At 41.5% G+C, this 22,154-nt stretch overlaps 3 protein-coding genes and 1 pseudogene across 3 annotated transcripts; 1 reads left to right on the top strand and 3 right to left on the bottom strand.

The window, feature by feature from the left end:
* Positions 1-1,907: 1,907 nt before the first annotated feature.
* Positions 1,908-2,753, bottom strand: LOC149075093 (dermonecrotic toxin LruSicTox-alphaIC2 pseudogene; annotated as a pseudogene).
* A 4,970-nt stretch (positions 2,754-7,723) lies between these two features.
* On the top strand, positions 7,724-9,013 carry LOC149075094 (F-box/LRR-repeat protein 6-like). Its single transcript, XM_089246017.1, has one exon. It carries the CDS (start codon positions 7,724-7,726, stop codon positions 9,011-9,013), a length of 1,290 nt encoding a protein of 429 aa, XP_089102143.1.
* Positions 9,014-18,350: 9,337 nt separating this feature from the next.
* On the bottom strand, positions 18,351-18,941 carry LOC149075095 (uncharacterized). The gene has a single exon (XM_089246018.1). It carries the CDS (start codon positions 18,939-18,941, stop codon positions 18,351-18,353), a length of 591 nt encoding a protein of 196 aa, XP_089102144.1.
* Positions 18,942-19,098: 157 nt separating this feature from the next.
* LOC149075096 (uncharacterized) lies at positions 19,099-21,180 on the bottom strand. Its single transcript, XM_089246019.1, has one exon. It carries the CDS (start codon positions 21,178-21,180, stop codon positions 19,099-19,101), a length of 2,082 nt encoding a protein of 693 aa, XP_089102145.1.
* Positions 21,181-22,154: the final 974 nt, after the last annotated feature.

The raw sequence follows: 22,154 nt of genomic DNA on the forward strand, positions 1-22,154 counted from the left end.
TTCCATTTCCGTTGAGAAGGAAAAAAAAACAATTACTTAATACAGTCGACGTTCGTTATAACGACCACATGTTATGGCGACCATTCCATTGCAACAACCAGTAGAATAAAACTCCCAAATGTTTTCATAGAACAACTATCATATCTATTTTACTTTCGATATAACGACACCTTCCCAATATAACGTCCGTTTTCGACCGGACGAAGGGATCGTTATATCGAGCGTCGACTGTATTACCATTTCGCTGTTTGTTTACGTAGCTACCTCGTGTTATTAGCATGCTGTGCTTAGAGTTGATACCGTCGTGAACATGTCTCAGGAAAAATGTCGAAAAATTAGTTTCGTTTTTCAATTAATTTTCAAAAAAAAAAGATAAAGCCAAAATTAAATATAGTCGAATCCTGTTTTAACGAATACCGTTATAGCGGAAATCTCATATAAACGAACAGTTTCCTATAATCCGCCAAATATGTTTACATAGGAACAATGCTAGGTAACCTGGAATTCCTTTATAACGAAATTTCGTTTTAACGAAGTGATTCCTCCGGTCTCTTGGCGTTCGTTATAACGGGATTCGACTGTATTATCTATAGCCGAAAAGGACATTAATAAGTAAAAGAATTCATAGGAATTAATTAATGGATAATTAATGTAATAAGTTACAAAGAACAAAACTGAAACTAAAATACGCGTTATCCAAAGGGATGTGGAAAGATAAGTCGCATTGCACCAGTGCCGTCTTAACGCATGGGCCCGACCCGGGGGTCTCAGAAAAACGAATAATTGAATTCTTCGAGAATTTGCCAGGTAGGGCCTCAGAAAAATCACTTGGCCCGGGGGCCCACGATGCTCTTAAGACGGCCCTGCATTGCACTGGGATGCGGGAAGGAAAAAAAGGGTTAAGAACCAGTCCTTTTTAGGGGCTACGGATCAAGTACAGCAGAGAAAAAGAAAACGGGGAGAGCTAAAATGTACAAAGAGTGTGAAAATAATTTTTTTTATTGATGTCGCCAAGAAGCTCGAAAGGCGATGAGTAGCCAATTGTCATTTTTAATAACTGTGTCTAATAATTTGCACTCCACCGTTAATTTTTTTGTTTCTTTGTGTTTCAAGGTGAGATTAACCACTTTACGGTCAAGGACGTACTATTGCGTCCAAACGCCGATGGAATAAATTCAAACAAGTTCACTCTGTTTTCTTTCCTCTCTTCACAGCGAAGTTTTGTTGCAACCCTATAATTTTTTCCAATGTTAGTTTTCTGTATACCCTGATAGTGATTCCCCCCCCCCCACATATCATGTATTCCTTATAAGAGTGGAAGAGAACAGGCAGAGGGTGAGGGGTGAAAAGAGAAATCCAACTTTTTTGTAACTACATTCTTATCAACTTATCTGTTGTACTGTTTTACTCCCCTGCATTTGTTTGTTTTTCCCCTTCCTTTCCCACTTCTATTTTTTCCCTTTTTCTAACGTGGCAAGTTTACCATATTTATCACCGATTCGTCAAATGGAGATCATCGAAATTTGATGCAAATCGCTTGTAAGCAAAGGGGTTAATGTACTAAAAAATTTTCATAATTTTTTGAAGACAGAAGACAACTTGAGACCTTTTCCTTGTTAGAAACGTAGAATTTTTTTTCGTTTACCTCGGGAGAGGCAGGGCAACAACTTTCTAATTAGGTTTTTGAGGACAGGGTGTCCGTATAAAAAGTCAGTTTTTGAATTTCAATAACTATACAACCCCTTGCAACAGGAACGACGTTTCTATTACTTCATTTGGATACTTTTTCTAATTGGAAGTATGCCTCTCTAAGATCAACGGTTCGGCAGTAATTTGCGGTGTGAGGTATTAGTTATGCATGTATATAAAAATGACGATCAAAAAGTGGGGGGTTAAGAAACACTGATCTAACTGACAGACGTCGCAAACTTGGCGAACGGATCGTCTCGTGGTGTCGCCAATCGCATTTTAGAAGAATAAGCGTCTTCCGCTAGAATCCGCCTGATGTGATCCGGTCTATTCGAGATGAAACCGTCGACTCCAAGTTCGAGATCCCTCCGGATCCTCCTCCTCGAGTCGATGTTCCAGTGGTAGACCTTGTCGATGAATCCGCTCGGGGAATCCCTCTCACGGAGTCCGTTCTTCAGCCGACCGTCCGGATACACGAAGCTGTAGCAGTTGGTGACGCCATCCCCCATCCATATGCCTGACTTGATGTCGAGGTTCTGCTGGAACATCTCCCTCGTGGCGCGGATGTCACCGAGTCCTCCGTCGAAAGCCACGTGCTCCAGGAGGTTCTCGACGCCTCGTTCCTTGAACCTTTCCACGAACCCGACGAAAGTGTCGTTCTGTTCGACGCGGTATATGAACAGCAGCACCTTGATTCTGTAGTCGCCGGTGACGTTGGCCCACAGGTGATCCAGAACTGCGTCGGCCATCGCCGAACCGGCCCTGGTCCGGTCACCGACCGCCCCGAGTTTCATGTCGAAGAACTGCATTATCAGCTGGTCGCGGTAATTGCCCTCCGCATCCGGATCGGTGACTCTCCTCAGGTGGTCGAGGTAGTCCGGCAGCTTCACCCCGTAATCGCAGGAGCGACCGCAGTCGCACGGGAAGCCGTGGTGGAGCATGTTCACGGTACCGTCTTCGAAGAACGCCACGTCGGATTCCAAGACGTTCGCGCCCATGCTCAAGAACTTCCCGATCTCTTGGATCGAGTTCACCATGTGCCCGATCGAGTAGATCGGTCTGCGATCGTCGTCCTCGGCGATCGCTGCTCCGGCTACAGACAAGACTGCTGCTATCAGGAACGGTGCATACATCACAGGAAGATGAGGTTCGTCCAGTCACTTTTTTGGTCCTTCCGGCCACAGTTAGTCCATGCGCGTTCCTGGGATGGAAAAAAAACCATTCATGATTATATATTTGTTTTACTTTTCAAGTTAACGTTTGTGGGAAACAGTCTAAAATTCGACCCGTCATCGGAGGCGAATTTATGGTTTTGCTGCCTTGGGGGCGACACAAATTTGGCCCCGCCTTTCTCCCATTCTAGTCCAATTTAGGACAGATCATACCGTATATGTATGATCGATCCCACGGGCCACATTTTCCCTTCGGAGGTTTTCGTCGTGGCCCGCCGATCATTTTCATGAAATGGTTGAAAACTATTTATCCTAGAATAAGTGAAAGAATTTATTCCAAAATAAATGAAAGAAAGAATTTTCCATTGTATAAATGAAAGAAATAATTGCATTATAAATGAAAGAAATAATTGCATTATAAATGAATGAAAAATAATTCCATTATAAATAAATGAAATAATTCCACAATAAATGAAAAAAATAATTCCATTATAAATGAAAAAAATAATTCCATTATAAATGAATGAAATAATTCCATTATAAATGAATGAAATAATTCCATTATAAATGAATGAAATAATTCCACGATAAATGAAAGAAATAATTCCAGAATTGATGAAAATTGATAATTCCCGATAGAAATAGTTTTGAAATTTTTGAAACAAATAATTTCAAAAAATTAGTGAAAAAAAAACAACTTATAAATCAATGGGAGAAATAATTTCGTAATTTCTGATAGAAATTATTACTCAAACAGCAAAAGAATAATTGCATAATTATTCAAAGAAATGATCTCAAGATATATTTAGAAATAAAATAATTTCACAGAATTATCACAATAAATAATTAAGTAATCATTTAAAGGGATTTCAGATTGAAACTAACCTCAGAACTAATTTAATCAGTAATTAATGAAAAACTTTTGACATAATCGGTGAAATAATCATTTCAGAACTAATTAATCAAAAATGGGTAATTATTAAAAGAAATAATTTCCGACTGAATATATATAAAAGTCTTCAATTGTTTTTGTCCCTGCTTAGCTCGGGGGGGGGGGCCATTAGCCCCCTTTTATTAGGATGTCACTAAATTGCATGAGTTGGTGTCCCGCCAGCTTCGTGGGAAGCTGGCCCCCTTTGGCCCCCGCCATGGGGGTTTTAATTTGGCCCGCCGTGTCTGTGACAGGTTGAAACCCCCGATTTATCCTATACATGCTCAACCCATGGAGTCATCTGGTGCGACCCGTGACCCCAAAGCTAATTTTTTAAAAGCGATTTAAGTCCACATTTCCAGATGTGATTATGTGACCCGCATTGTAGTTCCACATCGCTTGAGTAGCCCGTGGCATATGGTTACTTCATCGTAAAAGTGCAATTAAAAATCACTCGAATTTTTTTTCCCCGTGGAACGATAAAAAAAACCCAAGTGTCCCGCTGCACATTTTTAGATCACTTATGTGACCCCCCCACCCCCAGCGTGTTTACAAATTACCGAAGCACAATTCAACAGCATTTAAGCGACCCGTGACACGTTTATATGTTACACATTTAAGTGACCCGTGACACATCTCCATATCACTCAAGTGGCCCTCTGTACTTTTTCGATCACTTAAGTGACCCCCCCCCCAGCAAATTAAAAATCACCGTGGCATAATTCAACAACGTGTAAGGCAACCCATGATACGTTTACAGATCATTTAAGTGACCCGTGGTCTCCAGGTCACTCAAGTGGCCCGCTGCACATTTTTTCAGATCTCATTCAAGTGACTACTTAAATCACTTGAGTGACCCGCGGTATATACTTACAGGACACAGTTCCAGAGCACTTGAGCGATTCGTGGCTCATTTAAGTGACCCGTGGCGCAACCCCAAATCACTAAAGTAACTTTCGATACAATTCCAGATCACTCAAATAACCCTCAGCATATTTACGAATCACTCAAGCGTGAAATGTGATTTCAACCGGTATAGAATCAAGTTGTTACATTCAAAATCGGAATCCTTTTGGCGTCATTAATGAGGGACCACTCAAGTATTACGTAAGCAGATTTTCAGCCATTTTTGACCCCCCCCCCTCCCCCGTCAGTAGCTTAGAATATTTCATATCTTCAAAAAGGGGTGGTCGATGACGTAAGCAACCTTCAAACCCCCCCCCCTCCCCCTTGTCATCAAAAAGTCAGCAAATCCAACCCCCCCCCCCCCCGATGCTGACGTAATACTGGAATGATCCCTAAAGCCGTATTTTCCTTGGAGCAGGTTTCCTGTGCCGCGCGCAACGTGATCCGCCCAGCTTGACACGCCGTCCACTCACCAATAAGAAAAGCAACATGACTGTTTTCCTACAGAGCGCAACGCGGCTCACGACAGCGCTTTACGTCGGGCGTTATTGGCTGACTGCTTCTGGAGGAGTCAATTGCGTCTCACCGATTTTCTCTTCATTTTTGTTGTGTTTTCTTTCCCTTCCCTTCAAACCGGACCATGCAGACGACAGAGTAGCTGATGCCAAGGCCATATGCTATAGTATAGCCGCCCTGATCTGATGCGCCGCGCTAGGAAAACACAAAACGCGTAGCGTGATTATGCAACACGTTTCTGCCGGCGCGAAATTGTCTAATTCGGTTCACGCTGCGCAAAAAACCTATTCCTAGGGAAACCCGGCTTAAATCCGGGATTACACTATTTAAAAGCTTGATAAAATACATTTTACAAAAACTTGAAGAAAAAAAAAAGCAACCAATAAGAGCATCGAGCGAATGTAACCGGTGCGCTTAGTGGCTGCATTTTTCAAGTTTTATAAAGTAACTTTTCTAAAACTTTTATAGTGTAATGCCGGCCTAAAAGAGTACTGTGGAAAGTATTGGAAAAAGTTCAGAATTTTGGCGCAATGCGTTAGTGAAAGTACATCCTTCCTTTGATAACATGAGAACGATAAGCGAACTCTGGAAAACAGTTCCATAACGTATGATTATGAACTGTTTCGGTAAATCACGCTTTGAACATGGTCATGCAGATTGCAGAAAAAGTGGGATTATGTAGCAGCATTTAGATCACAATTATACAGGGTGTCCCTGCAAGTGCTAATGTGGCTTTTAACTCATCAACCGTCGGTCGTGTACGTATGACTCCAGTTCAAAAAATGCCTAAAAGGCGTTCAAAAATCACCCTGTACCTCTTTTTAAAGAGTGAAAATACAGTGTGTAACAAGATTTAAAAAAAAAAAAAAATCTAAATTTTTATACGGTCACTCTGTGTCATCTAACTTCCAATTAGAAAGTTGTTGCTTTGTTCTCTCCCGAGGACAACAGAAAAATACCAAGTTTCTAAGTGATTCGCTGAGATATTCGAATTCAAAAATCGAATTAAAGTTGGGAAAGGACAGCATAAACGAGGGGAAAGAAGCGTTGTCCGCTAGTTTTTTGCTGTTCTCTCCGAACTTTCCTCCGATTTTTGAATGCTGATTAAGTTGCAATTTGTAGTCATTTTACGGATACAGGATTAGATAGATTTCATAGGACAATTTGAACTTTTTCCCCACTGACATTAGACTTCGATTTAACTACTTCACGTACAAGGTTTCCGCAAGAAATTGGGATTATTTCTATGAAGCTTTTCGAATAGACGTCATAATCATCATCAGCATCACTCCTGAGGGAAGTACAGTGGATGATCCCCATAGAGACCAATGTTAAAATTGCCAATTTTAGCGTAGAAATGCGGAAATTTAGTGGGGTTTTCCGTCACATCAATAATTTTAAAAATGGAATTGAGTCTTTGGTTTTCGAAATATGGAGTTCGCTTAGAGATACGAAGCCTAGAAAATTAAATATAAAATAACGAGCGAGACCCACTTTTGAGATGGATATGCATGCAATAACATTGATTTCAAATTTTTATTCTTCTCAAGCACGAAAATGAGAATTAATGTCTCCGCGTTGTCTTATATTATCCAATTGCATCAATCCATACAGTTTAGGATGTTTTTAAATTAATTATAGGCCAGGCCCATATAAATTACATTGAAGAACCATAGCTTTAATCAAGCATTTTTTGAAGGAAAAACAGGCCGATCGATAACTTGAAGTTAAAAAAAAAATTCAAAATTTCTAGCTCCCGTTAAAAAGAAGAAAAAACGATTCATTTATATTTTTCTTTAATTTAGATTTGATTCTTTCATGAATCGCACAGGAAGTCACCACCATATTGGTTACCTTGTATGTCCCTCAAAATGTCACGTGATCCAAAAAGCCTCATTTAACGAATCGGCGATAAATATGGTAACCTTGTCAAAACCTAATCGCACATTAGAAAAAGAAGGAAGGGGTGAAAGAGAGAAAAAATAAATGTAAAAGTAGAATAGATAATATAGATAGAGAGGGTTTTTTTAGTCTTCTTTTCACCATCATCCTAAGTGTTCCCTTTCGCTCTGCATGTATATAGTAGAAGAATACAGTATAAAGAAAGGAAGGGAAGAAAAAAAATCAACTTCCGTGGATAAACAGATAATCGTGATAATAGGGTTGCTATAAAGCTTCGCGATGGGGAAGACAGAGGAAAGAAAACACAGTGATTGAGTGCATTCTATTGGTGTTTGGACGTAATAATACGCCCGTGGTCGCGAAGAGGTTAACCAAGTTTGATTCTATTGGTTTATTCGGATCTATTTGGTTTCCGTTCGATTTTACTTCCACACATCGGAAGCTCATTCCGGCCGTTACCTAGGCCGCCTTTTTTTTTCGTATAAATCTTCCAATCATTTTCCAAATGGCGAAATATTGGCTGAAATAGAAGTATATTACGCTAGTCACTTCATGTAAGCAACATGTGCCTAAATTTACACGAGCTGCCGATTCCGATTGCCTGAGTATGGAGGACAAAGAAGATAGGAACCATTTCGACGATCTGCCTCCGGAGCTGTTGGTGTTCATCTTCTCCTTCTACATCGATACGGAGGGACATCGAGAGTTCTTAAGGAACATCCCGTTGGTCTGCAAGAGGTGGAACGCCATTCATCCGACTGCTTCGCTATGGAAAGACGTCTTGATGACCGATCTTTGGAGATACGATGAAATGATGAAACTGGGTGAGCGGGGATTGCTAACCCTCGAACGGGAACTCCAGTTTTCATACGCAGACTATTCTCAGGACTTGGACCGTGTGTCCCAGCTCATCCAGTACTGTCCCGACCTCAGAGACTTTCATTTCACTTTGAACTCTACGTCGAGGGCTTCGATGGTGGTTTTGGCGGAACACTGTCCGAATATCGAGAAGTTGAGCTTTTCGGCGAGGTTTTGGAAGGAGGCTGATTTGCTAATTCCGGGAGACGTGCTCGGACCGCTCCTGGGCGTCCGTGGGCCGAACCTGAAGAGACTTGAGCTGTGCAACATTTTTCTTGTCGGAAACGACGCCCTCGTTCCGATGATCGCCGATCACTGCCCCTCGCTGGAAGAATTTCGCGTTCATTCTACCGTGGCAACAGAAAAATATCGGTCTCGAAACATGTATCGCTTTTCGATCCGATCTCAGTTCGATCCGATTCGAGCTCGGTTTCCACTTCACGAAATCATGATCGGATGTCCAAAACTACAAGTGCTCAGCATCAACAACCTGGACGTAATTTTTTCGGAATTGGGACCTCGCCACAACGGATTCAAGGAAATCGTCGAGTTCGCAGCCAGCGGAGTCGATTTCAACGGGATGGACTTGCATTCGATATTGAAGAACGCCGAAGATCTGGAATGTCTCCGTATAACGGATTGCGAGAAAGTTACACTGGGCCGCATGTCGATGATTCCGTCGGTGAAAGTCGGAGATCTTCGTGTCATGAATGATAACCTGGATTATTCCAGTTTGAAGTGTGTAGAAAAGGCCATCATCAAATGGAGGCGTACGTTGACGTCCATCAAATTATTCGTCTTACGACGGGACTTGGACTCGGTTCTGGAAGCCTACCTGCTTGAAAATCCCGATCCGAGGCTGAAAAAGATAACTATCTTTGGGGATAGTGACGTGTGTGACCCCGTTGTGAAGAGAGTGATGAGAGAATGCAAAAACCTCTCGTCGGTACTGCTTTGGAAAAGATCGGAGGTGCAGGGTTTTCTTAGCCGAAGGGAAGTGGAAGATTTCTTGCGACTTGAAACCAACGCCGAACATTGAACTTACCATCTTCAATACGCATTTAATTTCCCGTGAGCTTCGATCCGCTAGTATTTTCCTGTTGTAATCGTAGTTCGCAAACTTTACAGGTGAGAAACCGACGGAAAACAAGATGTTAGGGGAAAATGTCTACTCAATTTCGCATATATGATTTTCTATATACCTAATAAACTTAATTCTTAATCGAATACAAATAGTTTGCGTTTAAAGGGAAATCGATTCATTTCATATTCATTGCCCGCACATTGTCAGAGCCACAACCATATCCAGCCTTGTTCAGTAGTCATTCGTAAATATTTGCTACCAATGTTTGCCTTCTTCCCCCACTCGCTGCTGTTGCAATGAAGCTGGAAGGAATCCTACCGACTGCGATAGGAATTTTTTTGCCCCTGTGGTGGTCGAGTGGTCATAGTGACGGACTCGCATCGCGGAGATCCGGGTTCAAGCCCCACCGTCGCCACAGTGGTGGTCGGCTGAAGTTGGTTTTCTGTGGTTCCCAACTTCGAGCCGATCACCCCGTTAAAAAGTCGCTCCACAGAGAGCAAGAAGCCTACAAACAGTACAAATATTCAGTCACTACACATCACTCATTTCACTTCTGAGATATAGATGGCAGCACTGAAAAATCAGGCACAACACTAGATACGCACTCAGACTGTTAGGTACTTACACTTCCGGCACAACTCGCTAGGTAGTAAATTGCCTATGGCGATAGACCTGAGTTGTGCTTGGTTTGAAAAAAAAAATGAAGCTGGAAGATCATGGTCGGTCTGTTCGATCAGTCTTGTGGAGCGACCACACTTATATCGCCCATGATCAACCTTGGAATGTATTGGGCCAGGCTGGACGCGAGTGTGGCCCTAGCTTAACACTATAATCACCATCCTTTGAACTGAAAAGGAAAGGGTCCCAAGGTGTCGTACTTCAAAAAATTGTGAAAAAAAAGGCTGTTCTATGTAACTCAAAAAATATTTGAATATTTATCCAAGCAAATAATAATAATAATGATGTCCCTACTGCCGTCTCAAAATGAAAAAGAAGGCTTAGGAACTACCTCCAATAAAACATATTGTCATGAATCATTGTGTCAGATCTTATCGTGGAAGCCCCCCTATACATGGCCCTCACAAGGGGAGGAGTCCCTTGCCGTAAGGTGGGGCCCTCTGTTTAATAAGTATAGCCCGGATTATACGCATATCTGCATTTGCATATTTTGGCTTCTTTTAGCATTAATGCATATAAATACATAAAATCAAAGAATTTTCAGTATAAGTGCATACTTTTGACTCACTCAATTTTTTTTTATAATTTTTCAAATAAATATTGTTCATAACATTTTAATAACATCGGTTTTTTTCCCGCAGTGAAATTTAGTGAATTAATACATATTTATGAAGTATTTTTCGAATTTTATTGTAATACTTTATTGTAAGGCTATACTAATACTAATTCTATATACTATACTATACTGTACTAACTCATACTTTTATTGTAAGGCTATTTCTAGAGATATGTCAAAGTGTTAAATTCTTTTGTTACTAGTATTTTCGTTATTGAGCAGCTACTACAAACTAAAAAAATGCCTGAATAAAAAACATGTAGAAGTTATTTGCATATGCGGTATATATATGTACATATATGAGGAGATATTTTTTTGTAAATGAAGTACATATGTACTAAGAAATAGAAAAGATGCCTTTCGAAAACACATCTGCTTTTTTTTTTTGCATGGTTTTTTTTAATGCATATTTTCTCTTTTTTTTTGTACATATTTCGGACTTTTTTACTTTTTCAAGATTTCTAGCGCTATTCTGGGGTGTTTAATGCATATTTTGCCATTTTAAGTGCTTATTTTTGCATTAGTAAGTACATATTTTGGCATTTTAAGTGCATATTTTAGCATTTTTAGGGGCCGTTCAAGTATTACGTCATCATCGATGGGGGGAGGGGGTTTCCTATTTGCTGACTTTTGATGACAAGGAGGGAGGGGGGGGGGATTGAATAATGCTTACGTCAGCAACCACCCTTTATGAAAATATGAGTTTGGATTCAGAAGGGCAGAGCTGATGACGAAATTTTGCTGACAAGGGGGGGGGGGTCAGCGTTTTGCTGACTTCTGCTAACGGGGGGGGGGGTCAAAAATGGCTAAAAACTTGCTTACGTAATACTTGAACGGTCCCTTACGTGCATATTTGCATATTTTTAGAGCATATTTTGCCACTTTTTTAGTGCATATAATCCGGGCTCCAATGATAAGCATAAGCAGTGCTCGCAACTTGGAGCAAAGTTGGAGACCCCTGCCATATAGTACATGGCATAACGCTGCTCGTCGGTCCCCTCGGTGTTTTTGTAAGTGAAGTCCATCGGGTAAAAAGCAAAATGGAAAGAGAAACACATTTTGCTCTCTAGAGCTATTATACAAAAAAAAAAAAAGAAGTAAAACTAGTTAACAAACTTACAATTAATGCCAAGAGAGGTCTCGCACGACAACAGCCAGCACGAAATTACCGTCGTGAATGATAGAATGATGTGATTTGTTTGCATCTCCTTATATATATATATAGGCGTGTCTCTCTCCTTTTTTGTTCCTCTCTTTCTCGTAATCAGAGCTTTTTCCAAAAACTGAATCCCAGTCCGATACTGATTCCAATCGAACTTTCGCAATATTTTCCCGGAAACATCGACGCATTGTTTCGAGGGATGAGGAAAAAAAACGCGACTTTTTTTACATATGGCACCATAGTATTTCATTTCCATAGATTTTTTTTTTCATCCAATCACGAATACATTTGTCCCTGAAGCAGTCCCGTAGCCAGAGATTTTGTTCCGGGGGGGACCACTTTTACCCACCTCGGGGGAGAGGGGAAACCAAAGTGATAGAACAATAAATTTGCCCATCTTTTTCCCCTTTTTTCGGTCATCTTTTCACATTTCGGGGGGTGGGGGGACCAGACCCCCCGAATTCCCCCCCCCCCCCCCTCGCTACGGCCTTGCCCTGAAGTTATCTTTTTCGAGCTTATACCTCGACTAAGCGAGAGAAAACACTTGATATTATGATGAATATTACGCATTACGCGGACCACAGTTATTTGATAGTCCGACACAACATTAAAGGTCTATTCACACACATCAGTTCAGTGTCGTTGAGGTCCCAGTCACCGCCGCGCAATTCACCGACAGGCAATCCAACGACTATAGCTAGTGAGTGGGATCAGGAGCAAGTCAGTACTAATTTGCTAACTGATCTCTCATTCCTTATGCTCAATAACTTGCTCATTCACTACTGTCGTGCTCACTTGCTCAAAAATTTGCCGTGTGAGCATAGGAGGGAGAAAATAAACAAATCAATATTGGAGTGAGCAAATCAATGAGCAAGTGAGTGTAACAGTGAGCAAATAAGAAAATCGGTGAGCATAAGAGTGGTGATTGAGCAAATAAGTTAGTAAGAGAGTGAGCACAGGAGTGAACAAATGAGCAAATCGGTGAGCAAGTGAGCATAAATGGAGTTCCTCAGGGAAGTATCCTTGGCCCCATACTTTTTTCACTTTTTATCGATAAACTCGATCAGGGTATCGATGGGATTACTAGCAAATTCGCAGATGATATGAAGCTAATGGGAATTGCTCCAGACCAACTTAAACAGGATTGCAGCATGGGCAAATGAATGGAGCATGACGTTTAGCGTAGATAAGTGCATAGTCGCTCATTTTGGTTCGAACAACCCACGGTTCTCTTACGAGTTGAATGGTGTCACTATCCCGGATGCAACTAGGGTCACCGATTTGGGAATTCTCATTGACGAGCGACTTAGGTTTTCTGAACATTGTTCAGCGGTGGTCAAAAAAGCGAATAGAATGCTTGGTCTCATTTTCAAAAAGGTCTCTTCGCGTTCTCCTAAAGTCATTCTTCCGTTTTTTTTGAGGCTTAGTTCGTCCTGGACCGGAGTATGCTGTAAGGTTTTGGAGACCATACCTACAGAGGGACGTAGACTTGGTTGAAGGGGTGCAGAGAAGAGCTACGCGTGTCCTTATTGGCACACAGGGCTTGAGTTATGAAGAAAGACTTCATTTTTTGAATATGTTTACATTGGATGAACGCAGGTGTCGAGGAGATATGATCGAAGTGTTCAAAATTTTCAATGGGATGGATAGGATGGACCATGAACTTTTAGTACACCGCCAATCGACTGCTTTTACAAGAGGACACCAGTATCGATTGGTGAGGGACAATGCAAGGTTATGGTGTCGCAGGGAATTCTTCTCTAATAGAGTTGTTAATAAATGGAATAGCTTACCCCCAGAGGTAGTAAATTGTAACACAATTGCCACGTTTAAAAAGAAATACGATAAACATGTTGGGGTAAATCGAGAAGCTATCCATTCTTAGAGTAAGACAACCATAAGTATTCTTTATGGGCATTGTATAATATTTTATCATGTGTATATATTGTTTATAATTTGTATTAATTGCATTTTTAATTGGGTTGCTGTATTTTTGAAACATATGACATCCATATTTTTATGGGCATCTTTTTATCAGCCACCTCGTTGGGCATTTTGCCTGTTGTGGTGTTGTATTTGTATTTGTATAAGAGTAGTGATTGAGCAAATAAGTTGGAAAGTGAGCGCAAAAGTTAGTGAAAGAGTAAGTTAGTGAGCAAATGAGCATGGGAGTGAAAAAATGAGCAAATCAGTGAGAAAGTGAGCATAGGATTAAAAAGTGAGCGAATCAGTCAGTAAGTGAACATAGGAGTGAAAAAACTGAGCAAATCAGTATGAGCAAGTGAACATAGGAGTGAGCAAATAAGGTATCAAGTGAGCATAGGAGTGAGCAAATAAGGTATCAAGTGAGCATAGGAGTGAGCAAATAAGGTATCAAGTGAGCATAGGAGAGAGTGAATAAGTTATCAAGTGAGTATATGAGTGACCAAATAAGTGGATCAATAAGCATAGGAATGATCGAATGAGCAAATCACTGAGCAAATGAGCATAGGAATGATCGAATGAGAAAATCACTGAGCAAATGAGCATAGGAATGATCGAATGAGCAAATCACTGAGCAAGTAACCGTAGGAGTGAGCAAATAAGTGAATCAGCAAGCAACTGAGCATAGGAGGGAGCGAATGAGCAAATCAGTGAGCAAGTGAGCACAGAAGTAGTGAATGAGCAAGTGAGCACAGAAGTAGTGAATGAACAAGTCAATGAGCAAATGAGCATAGGAGCGAGAAAAAAAATACAATTCACTTAAAACTCGGAAAAAAATTGGCTCAAGCGGGGTCGTCCGATTCCTCAAAAATTTGCTTCCAAAGAAACCGAAACATGACGCCACTCAGACTGAGACGGGTCGGATTCTGCGTACCCTGCGCCTGATGAATGTGAATGAAAAAGACTGTAAAATTGAGGCAACAAGAATGTTGTTTTTTTCAACTTGCGACGGGCCGTGACGTATGTGTGTGAATAGACCTTGACCGGTAAAATGTTTCTGACGTAATATTACGTCAGAAGTTCTTTTTAAGCAATAGAAAACACACACCATTCTTTCACTTGCCAAGCACGGCCGACTAAACATTAATTGTTTGGTGGACAGCTACTGAACTGAAAAATGCACCTCGTCCATATTTCTCTGCGGAAATTCTAACAAATTGGTACATGTTGCAATGCATGTGTAGTGAAACCTGACATGAAGTTTGTTTCTGTGTAATGTTTGTTGTGTGCAGTCCTTCCATCTGCCATAAATTTTTCTAACTATGAGTGGAGGGTGGTGAACACTTGTGTTGTTGTGTGTGTAGGCCTGTTGCTCTCTGTGTGCTAGACTTTTTCACTGACCGCAGCAATAGCAACGGTGGGGGGGGGGGGGGGGTTCGAGTCGGTCGTCAGTCACTGTGCACACTCAACCGCCCACAGCGGCCTCCATTGCTGTCTGGAAGTTTGACGAAATTTATTGTTATTCTAAGATAATACATGCCGATACTGTTTAAAGTCAACAATCGGAAACGAAACTGATATTCGATTGTTGTGCTGTTGGCTCCAAAGAATGTAAAAAATATTATATAAAGGGTGTTACTCTCAAGTTATCATTAATTTATCGTCTCGGAAAAGAGTTTAGACAAAAGGGTGGTTCGTAAGGGTGGGTTGTTCTAGATGTCGAGAATCTGGTAGACCTTGTCTCCAGGTTTCCCGTTTATCGGTTTGTTTTCACGACGAACCATCTAGAATTGTGTAATTTCAAGATGAGGTGTTGGATGCGGCGTGGAAGAGAAATTGTCTCTCTCTTGGATTACAGAGTCGCTGGGAGGAGGGTATTATGGGTTCTGTCGAGTTTCTTTTTTAACTCGCGGCGAAGGAGATGTCACTCTTGTTTTCTTTGTGGATACGACAACTGAATTTTGTGTAGGTGGAGGTGGGAGATCCATTAGGGGACTCGTTTCCCTTTTGCCAATATAAAATTCGACCGTCAGTTTGTCTCGCAACGAACCAAACAGTCCACATCGCTGGTGATCCTTTTTGGTGTTTGGAGCAGGTTGGTGAGGTCTCATTTTTTAATGAAATTCATCTCTCACTAAGGATTCTGCGATTACCGACATGAGGGTGGAAGGGAGGGACTCGAGTGTGCTAGCAGGATGCAGATGAGTGAGGACGGTTGGGGTGTCTGGCGATGAGAGGAATCGCCAGCAATCGCATCCGTAAGATCAGTTTAGATAGACAGGGTGAACAGTCAAGTCCCTTGCTCGCTAATTTCTGGCGAATTGTTGATCTTAAAAGGAATAGTTCCAGGAAGAAAAAATATTCAAATACCGTGTAGATTAGATGCAAGTACCAGGCCATAATAAGCAAAATGCCCAACGAGGTGGCTTCGGAAAAGATGCCAATGGCAAATATGGATGTCGTATATTTCTAAAATCCAGCTACTCGCTCAATTAAAAATGCAATCATAAGATAAAATGCAAATACAGGAACTCAGGTACGTCATTCATGTTGAAGGGAGTTGCAATGGAAAATATCAACTTTTCATTAGGTCACCCCGTCCCGAAAATCCAATTGTGAAATTATTGTTGTGTTTCGAGAGGCCGACAAAAACATTTCACGTTTCTAAGCACAATATTCACCGAGATATTTCATTTAAAAAATTGCTAAAATGAGGAAAGAACTGCATAAACTAGCGGACAAGCTCATTATGCTATTGTTTCCCTTCTTTTCGTCAGTTTAGAATTCGATTATCTGAGCTCATATTGCACGTGCAAGGTGTCATCCTCAAAACATTATGATAAAATGTAAGACATTCATCTCACCCAGAAACACATAAAACCAGAAAAAAAATTAGGACCGAAATGCAATTATTAAACCCACAATAGTTGGCTACTCAGTGATTCTTGCGCTTCTTGGCGGATATCTATAAAAACTTTTCACTTTTTTCTTTTCCTTTCCTCCAGCTTCTAGAAACTAGCCATTTTTTTTCCTGTTTCTTTGTTCCGTGCTGTACCAATGGCTGTACTTGATCATGTTTTGTTTGAATGACGTCACTAACACTCTCGGGTTGCGGGATTTTTTAAGTCATTCTTGGCCTCTATTGCCATTAATATTCACAAATTTTTTTACTCGTAATAATTCCGACGGAGTTTTTTTATATTCTTGTGCATATTTATTCCCTTAGCGATTGGCAAGAAATTCGGATGATCTTTGTTTCACGAATCGGCGATAAATGTGGTAACCTTGTCCTAATTTAACCGCATTCTAGAAAAAGCAAGGAGAAGGAAGAGGAAAAAAGTAGAAAAGTAAGAAAAAAACAAATGAAAGGAAAACTATATAATTGATAAATATATGAGATATACTTATCTGTTGTACTATATCCTCTCACTCTTATCTGTGACATGTTTTCAGATAAAATAGTAGGTACGAAGTAGATTTTTCTTTTTCACCCTCACCTACCTGCTTGTTCTCTTTCGTTCTTACGTATACGAGTATAAAGTAGGATTCATCATCTGCTGTAGCACTGCTGTGGTGGTCGAGTGGTCATAATGACGGACTCGAATCGCGAGATCCCGGGTTCCAAGCTCACTGGCGCCGCAATGTTGGTCGACTAAATCTGTTTTTCTGTGGTTCCCAACTTCGAGGCGCGAATGTAAGTCGATCTCCCCATTGGAAAGCCTTTCCACAGAGAGCAACAGGCTTACAAACGGTACAAATATTCAATCATTACACTTCACTTCTGAAAAATTGATGGCAGCACTGAAAAATCATACACAACCATCGAGCAACCATCGATTAAGTCATTCTTGGCCTCTATTGCCATTAATATTCACAAATTTTTTTACTCGTAATAATTCCGTCGGACTTTTTTATATTCTTGTGCATATTTATTCCCTTAGCGATTGGCGAGAAATTCGGATGATCTTTGTTTGACGAATCCGCGATAAATGTGGTAATTTTGTCCTAATTTAACCACATTCTAGAAAAAGCAAGGAGAAGGGACAGGAAAAAAAGTAAAAAAGGAAAACAGTATAATAGATAAATATGAGATATACTTATCTGTTATAGCCTAGATTGTGTCTAAGCATGTGAATTTGTTAAATCACCGAAAGAGTGACCTAGAGCGTGTGTAAGTACACGAATGACCAAAATGATCACCTTGAGAAAGCGAGGGGCAAATCACGTCAGTGAGTGACACATAGCTTGTGCAAGAATGCGAATGGCCGAAAGAGTGACCTATAGGACAAGAAACTATGTGAGTGAGTGAACAAAAGAGTGACCTGGAGGGCAAGGAACCATGTGAGTGAGCGAACAAAAGAAAGAGAGATGCGTTAGAGCACGTGAACGACCAAAAGTGTACCCTGGAGAGAAAGGGACCATTTCAGTTCAGAACAAAAATAATGTGTTCCAGCATGTGGGCCCCCACATCCCGGAGGAGTGCCCCTAGGCTACTTTATAGCACACTGTTCACGATCTTGTGGCGTGATTTTCAGGATGGGTCTCTGGTAACTAGTGTCGAATATTCCGCTGAACGAACCATCGATAAATAAGGACAATTCAAGATGAAATTAACTGAATTTATTGAAACATGAGAGGGAAAACGATACATGAGCCGCGTTGTTGTCGGTTTGATCGCGGTGATCATATTCCGTTGCGCGCGCAGCCATCAAGGCAACGGCCGCTCGCTAACGGTATGTTGCTGCCATCTAGGGGCGTCAACATGCCGCCCACCTTGAAACATCGTTTCAATACTGACATGTTTACATGAAATACAATGGCAGCTGCATATGAAAATTATAAAAAAAATATATATATATATATATATGCAAATTGTATAGATGCGCAGAAACATATACTATTGTACATGAAATCTAAAAAATGTGATATATGATATAACCTTGAGCAGTCATACTAGTTGTCAACTGGTAGACGACAAAGTTTTTGTACATTTCTCTTAAATGTCCCATCCTTTTGATAGAGACAACTCTGACGATCCCGTCGGATCCCGGAAACAACTCTGTCACTCGACCAAGTCTCCACTGCAAGGGTGGTAGACGATCTTCTTTCACTAGAACGAGATCACCGAGAGCGAGATTTTCTTTTGGTTTCAACCACTTACTTCTATGCTGTAGCTGGGTAAGATACTCAGCTCTCCAACGATTCCAGAAATGTTGCAGAAGGCACTGTACCAACTGCCAACGGGTGCGACGATTGAATTTTGTTTGTGTGAAGTCTGGCTCGGGCAATGCTGTCAACGGACCACCTAAGAGAAAGTGACCGGGAGTGAGAGCAGACACGTCGTTTGGATCATTTGAAAGTTCACAGATAGGTCGAGAATTGAGACATGCCTCAATCTGTGACAACAAGGTATACAGCTCTTCGAATGTTAGCTGTATGTTGGAAGTGATTCGCCTGAGATGGTATTTCACGGCTTTCACTCCAGCTTCCCAAAGACCTCCCATGTGAGGAGATGCTGGAGGATTGAAATGCCAGTTTACTCCGACATCGGTGAGATCACTGGAAACACGTTCGTTATGAGTGCGAGATGAAAAGAGACGAGCAAACTCTCTCAGCACCTTGTCAGCTTTCACGAAGTTAGTTCCACAGTCACTGTATATATCACTCGGCTTTCCTCTCCTGGAAATGAATCGTTTTCAGAGTGGCGATGAATGTCTCTGTTGACAAGTCACTTACAACTTCACAATGCTTAGCTTTGGTTGAGAAGCATACGAAAAGTGCCAGGTATGCCTTGTATGGTTTTGCTCGAGATGCCTTTGACATCCTGATGGTGAAAGGTCCTGCATAATCGACAGCACAGTGAAGAAATGCTCGAGATGGTGTTACTCTCGCAGCCGGTAGATCGCCCATGATTTGAGGAGCTGTTACGCCACGATAGCGAACACAGGTTATGCATTTTCTCACAAATTGCCGGATGACACTTCTTCCAGAAACAATCCAGAATTGCTGTTGGATGCAAGACTGGAGAAGTTGAGGTCCAGCATGCAAATGCATTGTATGATAATGCTGGATAATCAACTGAGTGAAATGATGCTCTTTTGGAAGAAGAATTGGATGTCGGTGACTTCCCAACCAATGTGCATGTCGCCATCTTCCGCCCACCCTGATAATTCCATCATCGGCGATGAATGGATTCAACCGAAGAATATTGCAGTTTGAAGGTAGCGTTCCTGATTTTCTCAACGAAGACAATTCTGATTTGAATTCTACTTCTTGAACTCTCCTGACCCATGTATATAATGCGTGTGTCAGCTCTTGAGTGGTAAGAAACCCTGTGCTCCTTTCAGGTGCAGCAAGTTTGCAGTTGTCTATAAATCTGAAGACATATGCCGTGACTCGCTGAAGAGAAGTAAGTGAGGAAAACCTGTCAATAATTTCCATGTCATGTGCAATACCAACAAACACAGATTGGTTGCAAGAAATATTTTTCTTCTCTTCAGTCAAAACTTCATCCACGGAGCAGCACAACACAGGTATGTCTGCTAGCTGACCTGGCTTGGAAAGGAACTCTGGACCATACCACCATAGGGTAAATGCCTTCAATTTGTCGGCCGGTATTCCTCGTGACGCACAATCAGCGGGATTGTTGGTTCCATCAATGTGATTCCAATGACCCTCAGAGAGAAGCTCATGAACTTTTATAACTCGATGAGCCACAAACGTCTTCCACCGGCTTGGATGTAAAGAGAGCCAGGCGAGAACAATTGTAGAGTCAGTCCAGCACCATATGTTTGTGTTGACTAGACGTAGTGCATTGCATGTAAACTTGATGAGTCTTGCAAGCAGCACTGCTCCACAAAGTTCAAGTCGAGGCAAGGTTGTTGGCTTCATAGGGGCTACTCGTGTCTTTGCTGTTACTAGTTGAACCTTCGCAACTGCATCACTGGAAACTGTTCGAATGTACACAACCGCGGAGTACGCCTTTTCTGATGCATCACTGAAACCGTGAATTTCTAACATATGTGAAGAGATTTGCATCATATATCTTGGAATTTGAATGTCCTCCACTTGCTTGAAGTCTTCATAAAATACTGTCCATCCATTGTGAATGTTCTCTGGCAATTTCTCATCCCAAGACAGTTCAGCTTTCCACATTTCTTGTATTAGAATTTTGACATTGATTACAACAGGAGCCAGCCATCCAAGTGGGTCAAACACCTTGGAGATGTGTGATAGAACAGAGCGCTTGGTCCACTGTTGCATATTTACCGGTGGTGATTTTGAATTGAAAACAAATACATCATCCTTTGGCTTCCATAAAATGCCCAAAGTTTTGATGTCAGTCTCTATTTCGAACGTAGTACTTGTCGCACGAAAGTCATTCGGTAGCGATACAAGAACGTCTTCTTCATTTGATGCCCACTTTTTTATGACGAATCCACCGTTTTGAAGAAGTTTAATGATTTCCTGCTGAATGTGAATAGCTTCCTCGACTGAATCTGCTCCAGTGAGCAAATCGTCTACATAAAAATCCTGCTTGACTATGGCAGAAGCTCTGGAAAACTTTTTTTTTTCATCCTCAGCCAACTGCTGCAGGCACTTGGTAGCTAAGTAAGGTGCTGATGCAGTTCCGTATGTCACAGTCAGCAATTGATACTCCTTGATGAGTATATCTGGCGATTCCCTCCACAAGATTGTTTGGTACTTCGCGTCGTCCGGATGAACAAGTATCTGACGATACATTTTGACAATATCTGCTGTCATCATGGCCCCCACAAGGGGGAGGCTGACAGGGCTCCAGCCCTGGGGCCCGAGACGATTTTCATCATTTTTTTTGTTTTTTCACGCCATAAATTCACTATAAAGGGGCCCATGAAAAGTCTGGTCTGGGGGCCCGCCAAAAGTCCCATCCTAGGGGCCCTGCTCTAGGATGTGGGGGCCATGGCTGTCATTGCGACCTTGTGAGTTCGGAAGCGGAGAAGAAGTGTGGCAATATCGTCTTGCAATGTTGGTCCAACCATCAGCTTATCATTCAGTGATAAACCCCATGATGATTTTGCTGAAGCATCAAAAACCACACGAAACTTGGCTTGATTTTCTGGCTTCATAACTGCGTGGTGAGGTAGGTAGTACTTGTCTTGATTGTCACTTGTCATCTCCAGCTGTTTCATGTGTCCCAGAATCTCATACTGTTGCATGAACTCACGATACATTCTCTGAGCTTCTGGCTGGTGTCTCCAACGCCTTTCATTTTGTAGAAGTCGTGTCTCAGCTACGTCTCTGGATGATGACAATTTTCCATCGATGTTCTTGAAAGGAAGCCTGACGATGAATTACGTGTGTGGGTTGTGTCGAAGTGTTGTTCACATGCTTGCTCTTCGGCTGTCAACAATGAAGTTTGTGGGACTTTGTGGTATCGACATCCGCTTCATGCAGTAGCGTGTTGTGTGAACCGTTGCATTTTTTGCAGTGTCCTGCAGAGCAACTCCGAACCATATGTGATGATCCCAAACAGTTGAAACAAAGTCGAAGCTTTTCGACCGTTGCTTTTCTAGCTGAAACACTCTGGTCGAGGAATTTCGAACATCTGAAGATGGGGTGGTTTCCTTTGCAAACCACACATGTGCTAGAAACACCATGATTTATCAACACTGATTTCGTGATTCGAATGAATTCGTCGGGTGACCTTGCGTCTTCGACTTGGCTGAACCTGATGA

The sequence above is a fragment of the Pholcus phalangioides genome, unplaced genomic scaffold, assembly GCF_987345545.1.
Source record: "Pholcus phalangioides strain wild (caught in Gottingen) unplaced genomic scaffold, Ppha-v1.0 ptg000016l_1, whole genome shotgun sequence".
Taxonomy (NCBI): Eukaryota; Metazoa; Arthropoda; class Arachnida; order Araneae; family Pholcidae; genus Pholcus; species Pholcus phalangioides.

What these genes read in the sequence shown, in the direction of transcription:
- LOC149075096 (XM_089246019.1), bottom strand. Translation starts at nt 21,180, where the DNA reads ATGTATCGTCAGATACTTGTTCATCCGGACGACGCGAAGTACCAAACA.
- LOC149075095 (XM_089246018.1), bottom strand. Translation starts at nt 18,941, where the DNA reads ATGGGAGGTCTTTGGGAAGCTGGAGTGAAAGCCGTGAAATACCATCTC.
- LOC149075094 (XM_089246017.1), top strand. Translation starts at nt 7,724, where the DNA reads ATGGAGGACAAAGAAGATAGGAACCATTTCGACGATCTGCCTCCGGAG.